At 48.7% G+C, this 4,928-nt stretch overlaps 1 protein-coding gene across 1 annotated transcript in view; it reads right to left on the bottom strand.

Moving 5' to 3' along the window:
- Positions 1–448: 448 nt before the first annotated feature.
- TEX46 (testis expressed 46) overlaps positions 449–4,928 on the bottom strand; it is a 10,083-nt gene continuing 5,603 nt past the window's right edge. The window contains exons 2-3 of the mRNA XM_006145413.1: positions 4,789–4,921; positions 449–1,323 (exon numbers count right to left, since the gene is read on the bottom strand). Of these exons, the coding sequence (XP_006145475.1) occupies positions 1,018–1,323; positions 4,789–4,921 (439 nt within the window). The 3' untranslated portion in view covers positions 449–1,017. The remainder of the gene's footprint in view (positions 1,324–4,788; positions 4,922–4,928) is intronic.

Genomic DNA, 4,928 nt, shown 5'->3' with positions numbered 1-4,928 from the left:
CGCTCGCCAGACAGACAGAGAGAGACATAGAGACAGAAAGCGAGAAATCACCCCCCAGGGGGGATGGTCACACCGCAATCCCTTCTCCTCCATTCTCCTCTCGGGATCTTGGGCAGGCACGCACATGCGCCCGGTGTGAGTTTTTTAAGCCACCGGGTCCGGGACACGAACCACGGTCGACTACGTGGGAGTCCAGCGACATAGCCATTACACTAACTGCTGGTTCCCAAACTCTCTCATTTTTTTAACACAAAACTCACAGGCTCAGATTCTGTGGACAACCAGGCTTTGGTTGGAACTTAATATGGTCTTGTTTTCCTCTTTCTTATTTTTAGTGTGTTCTATTTAAGACAGTAATAGCTTTTCTTAATTTATAGAGAAATCATTATTTATTTTCCTTTATAGATAAATTTATTTAAGGACAAAAATCGCCCATTTAAAGGGGCAATATCGAGGTATACGTATAGGTGGTTCACGGCTATGGCTAAACTCACAAAGGTGGTAGACGAACAGCTGGTGTTTGGGGTGCTCTAGCATGGAGCTGAAAGCATTGGAGGGGAGTAATGGACAGGGAGAAAGGCTGGAAAAGGGTCAGGTCCTGGAGGGCCTAAACGCCAGGGAAAGAAGGTGGGTTTCATTCTGTCTACCATGACAGCGCGACGTAGGCTCAAGAACAATGAAAGTGGTCAGAGCTGTGCATGGCAAGGCTTGCTCTGGCCTTTGAGTGCATGCTGAGAGAGGAACCTGAAGCCTGGGGCAGCAGTGGGGACAGAGGCTCTGGGCCTGAGTAAGGTGGTCCAACTTAAAGACAAGAAGGGGTGGGCTTTGGAGCCCTGTTGGGCTGTCAGTGGGTGCTACCCAGCTGAGCTGCTGTGAATAGATCTCTTTTCCAAAGTTGACTTTCAGCCTCTCCTCCTGGTTCCCAGCCACCTCCCTAGTGGGACATACCAAGAACATCCAACAGCCTCCGACTGGGTTTTACTGAGTCAAGGTAGCATCTGCAGAGGCCCGCCCACGTCAGTTTCCGTAGGTGAGAGAATTGGAAGTACAGCCGGAGACGAAAGAGCCAGTCGACTCCTGCCTCCTCGTTCTGCGTTTCCTCCTGGGAAAGTTGCGGTGTCGGCTTGAATGCCTGCGATGGTTCATTTTATTCCATATGATGAACATCTGATTTTCGAGGACCTTCAGCTTCATCTCACTGAACAGAAGCCGCTCGAGGAGCTTGTCCTGGAGCGCAAAGCAGGCGTGCATCCTCTCCACTTCTCTCCTGCACATGACTTTGTCGGGGTTGGCTTCGGGGGTCTTTGGTTTCTCCGCCTCCTCCTGAGCCCCCCAACACCAGGAAAAGGGAAACACTGGTTAACCATGACAACCTCTTCCCTGTTTGAGCACCTGCTCCATGCAGGGCGGTTAACAAATGTAATCTAATCCATTCTCACAACCATCTGCAAGGGGAGCATCTCTGTCACATTGTCTGGAGGACAGAACGGGGACCTGGTGAGGAAAGGTCGCTTTCTCTCACGGCCCCCACATGCCCAAGATCCGAACTGCATTATGTTCACAGGAATAAACAAAGTGGCCTGCCATGTGCAAAGGCACAAAGATCTTAACCCAAACACATTTGTCTCCAGAGTGGTTTTTTTTTTTTCTTTTTTTGGAGAGGTTTTTGCTATAGGGTGCATGCGCTCGCCAGACAGAAACAGACATAGAGACAGGAAGCGAGAAATCACCCCCCAGGGGGGATGGCCATGTCACAATCCCTTCTCCTCCTTTCTCCTCTCGGGATCTTGGGCACACACGCACATGCGCCCGGCATGAGTTTAAGCCCCCGTGTCCGGGACTCGTATCGTGGTCAACTGCATGGGAGTCCAGTCCCATTTCCATAACTGTTGGTCCCCAGGGGGTTTTTTTTTTTTTTTTTTGAGAGATTTTCTCTATAGAGCGCGTGTGCTCGCCAGACAGACAGAGAGAGACATAGAGACATAAAGCAAGAAATCACCCCCCAGGGGGGATGGTCACGCTGCAATCCCTTCTCCTCCATCCTCCTCTCGGGATCTTGGGCACGCATGCACACATGCCCAGCATGAGTTTTAAGCCACCAGGTCCGGGATGTGAACCGCGATCGACTACGTGGGAGTCCAGCGACATAGCCATTACGCTAACTGCTGGTTCCCCAGAGTGTTTGTTTTCTGATGTGCTTCTCTGAGCATGGTGTCAAGCCCAGTAAAACCTGAAACTGAGAAGTCTTGTGGTCTCATCACATTATCTTATCGTCTGCCACTGCCCCCCACCCCCCAAGTTAGTAACAATGCTTTCCTTTCTCTTTTTGGATTCAGCTATAAGCTATTTTAAAATGGTAATAACTAAATTCTTTCAGACGTGCAAAAAAGTAATTATGACAACAAATAGCTAGGTTCCTACACCAGCATGAAGAATAAAACATCACACGTGGAGGCCTGGCAAGGTGGCGTAGTAAGAGCATACAGCTGAGCAGTGCTGGAAGCCATATGGAAGATCTGGGTTTGGTTCCCAGGGCAACTTGTATATCCCGGAAACACTCAGGTGTGTTTGTGATCTCGGCTCTTGGCTGGGAGGACTAGGAGGAGGATCATGGCATGAGGCCCTGTTGAGGGTGCTGTTTTTCCTCTGTATTTCTCCCAAGAAAGAAATGAATACATTATTTATCTACTTATTTATTTTGGAGAGGTTTTTGCTATAGGGCGTGTGCGCTTGCTGGAAAGACAGAGAGAGACAGAGACACAGAAAGTGAGAAATCACCCCCCGCCCCAGGGGGGATGGCCGTGCCACAATCCCTTCTCCTCCATTCTCCTCTCGGGATCTTGGGCACGCACACACACACGCCCGGCGTGAGTTTAAGCCACCGGGTCCGGGACTTGAACCGCAGTTGACTACATGGGAGTCCAGCGACATAGCCATTATGCCATCTGCTGGTCCCAATATATCACAAATATATTCGAGACCCCTGTGGACTTTCCTCTTCCTCCCTGCCTGAACATTGTCTCTGCAACTGGAATCCTGAATTTGGTATCTATTTTTTCCATGTATTTCTTCACATAAACAGTTCACAGTGGGAGGTTATCTTGCCCTCCCTGGAGACATCTGGCAGGGGATGAGGCATTAATGGCATCTCAGGATAGAGGCCCGGGGTACTGCTGAGCTCCCAACAAGGCATGGGATAGGGCCTCACAACAAAGACTCACCTAGCCCCAGTGTCAATGCTGAAGTCGAGAGGTCCTGCCTTGAAATGTTTTTACTAGCTGAGACCAGCAGGTGGCATGGTGGTTAAGGGCACTGGACACTCCCACATGGCCAACCCCAGTTCAAGTCCCGGACCTGGTGGCTTGCTTTCTCACTTTTCCTCTCTCTGGTCAAATTAAAAATAAATGAATGAATAAACAAAACTTAATAAAATAATAAAAAAATGTTTTTACTAGGGACTGGTAAGGTAGCATGGTAACTAAGGCACTGGACTCCCACATGGCTGACTATGGTTTGAGTCCTGGACCTGGAGACTTACTTTCTCACTTTCCAGTGCAGTCAAATTTAATAATAACAATAATAAATAAAATTTAATAAGTAATTATTTTTTGGGAGACTTTTTTGCTACAGGGCATGTGCTCTTGCCAGAGAGACAGAGACAGAAAACGAGAAATCACCTTGTTGGGGGAATGGCCATGCTGCAATCCTTTCTCCTCCATTTCCTCTTAGGACTTTGGACATGCATGCACATGCGCTAGGTGTGCGTTTTAAGCTGCTGAATTGGGCACTCAAACCGTGGTCAATTATGTGGTGAGTCCAGTGACATATCCATTATGCCATCTGCTGGTCCAAAAGTAATTCTTTCGGTTTGTGTCTCGGACCCGGTGGCTTAAACTCACGCCAGGCGTGTGTGTGTGTGTGCGTGCCCAAGATCCCCAGAGGAGAATGGAGGAGAAGGGATTGCGGCGTGACCATTCCCCCCACGGGGTGATTTCTCACTTTCTGTCTCTCTGACTTTCTGATGAGTACACATGCCCTATAGTAAAAACCTCTCAAAAAAATTATTTTTTCCTTTTCCAGCAGGTGGCATACTGGTTAAGGGTCTGGACTCCCACTTGGCCAATTGTGATTTGAGTCCCAGACCTGGTGATGCACTCTCTCACTCTCTCTTGCTCTCTGTGTCTCTCTTTGGTCAAATAAAATAGTAATAATAGCAAATAAAATTAAATAAATAATTGTGGGGTTTTTGGAGAGGTTTTTGCTATAGGGTGCATGTGCTCACCAGAAAGATAGAGAAAGACAGAGAGACAGAAAGTGAGAAATCACCCCCAGGGGGAATGGCCACGCTGCAATCCCTTCTCTTCCATTCTCCTCTCAGGATCTTGGGCACGCACGCACACGCACCTGGCGTGAGTTTTAAGCCACCGGGTCTGGGACTTGAACCAGTCAACTACATGGGAGTCCAGCGACATAGCCATTACGCCAACTGCTGGTTCCATAAATAATTATTTTAAAAATGCATTTTAATACAAATAGGCTACTTGACGCCAAACATGAAGTAGGAGAGTCTGAGATGGCCCCTATTTTACAGCTAAGCAACTAAGGCTTTGTGGAAGGAAGTGATCTGTCCACCAGCACCCAAGAGGAAGCTGCAGAGCTGGGACTTAGATTGGAGTTTTGCATTCCTCATCGCTCCCCATCATCCTGACACCTTTCTTGTCCCTCGCCCCCAGTCTAGCCACAAATCTCTCATATCCTTCAGAGGAAGCTTAGGCCCCTCTTGCTCACCTTCTGAGACTCTGAGGGGGTGGGCTTGAGTTCATACTTGACCAGCCAGTTGCTAAGCAATAGCAGAAGGAACAGGAACCCAAACAAGACTGGCTTATAGCCCAGCAGCCAAGCCACCACTGCTCCTGCTGTGCTGGCGG

This window comes from Tupaia chinensis, unplaced genomic scaffold, assembly GCF_000334495.1.
Source record: "Tupaia chinensis unplaced genomic scaffold, TupChi_1.0 Scaffold000146_1, whole genome shotgun sequence".
Taxonomy (NCBI): domain Eukaryota; kingdom Metazoa; phylum Chordata; class Mammalia; order Scandentia; family Tupaiidae; genus Tupaia; species Tupaia belangeri.
This window is presented reverse-complemented; position numbering and strand designations above follow the sequence as displayed.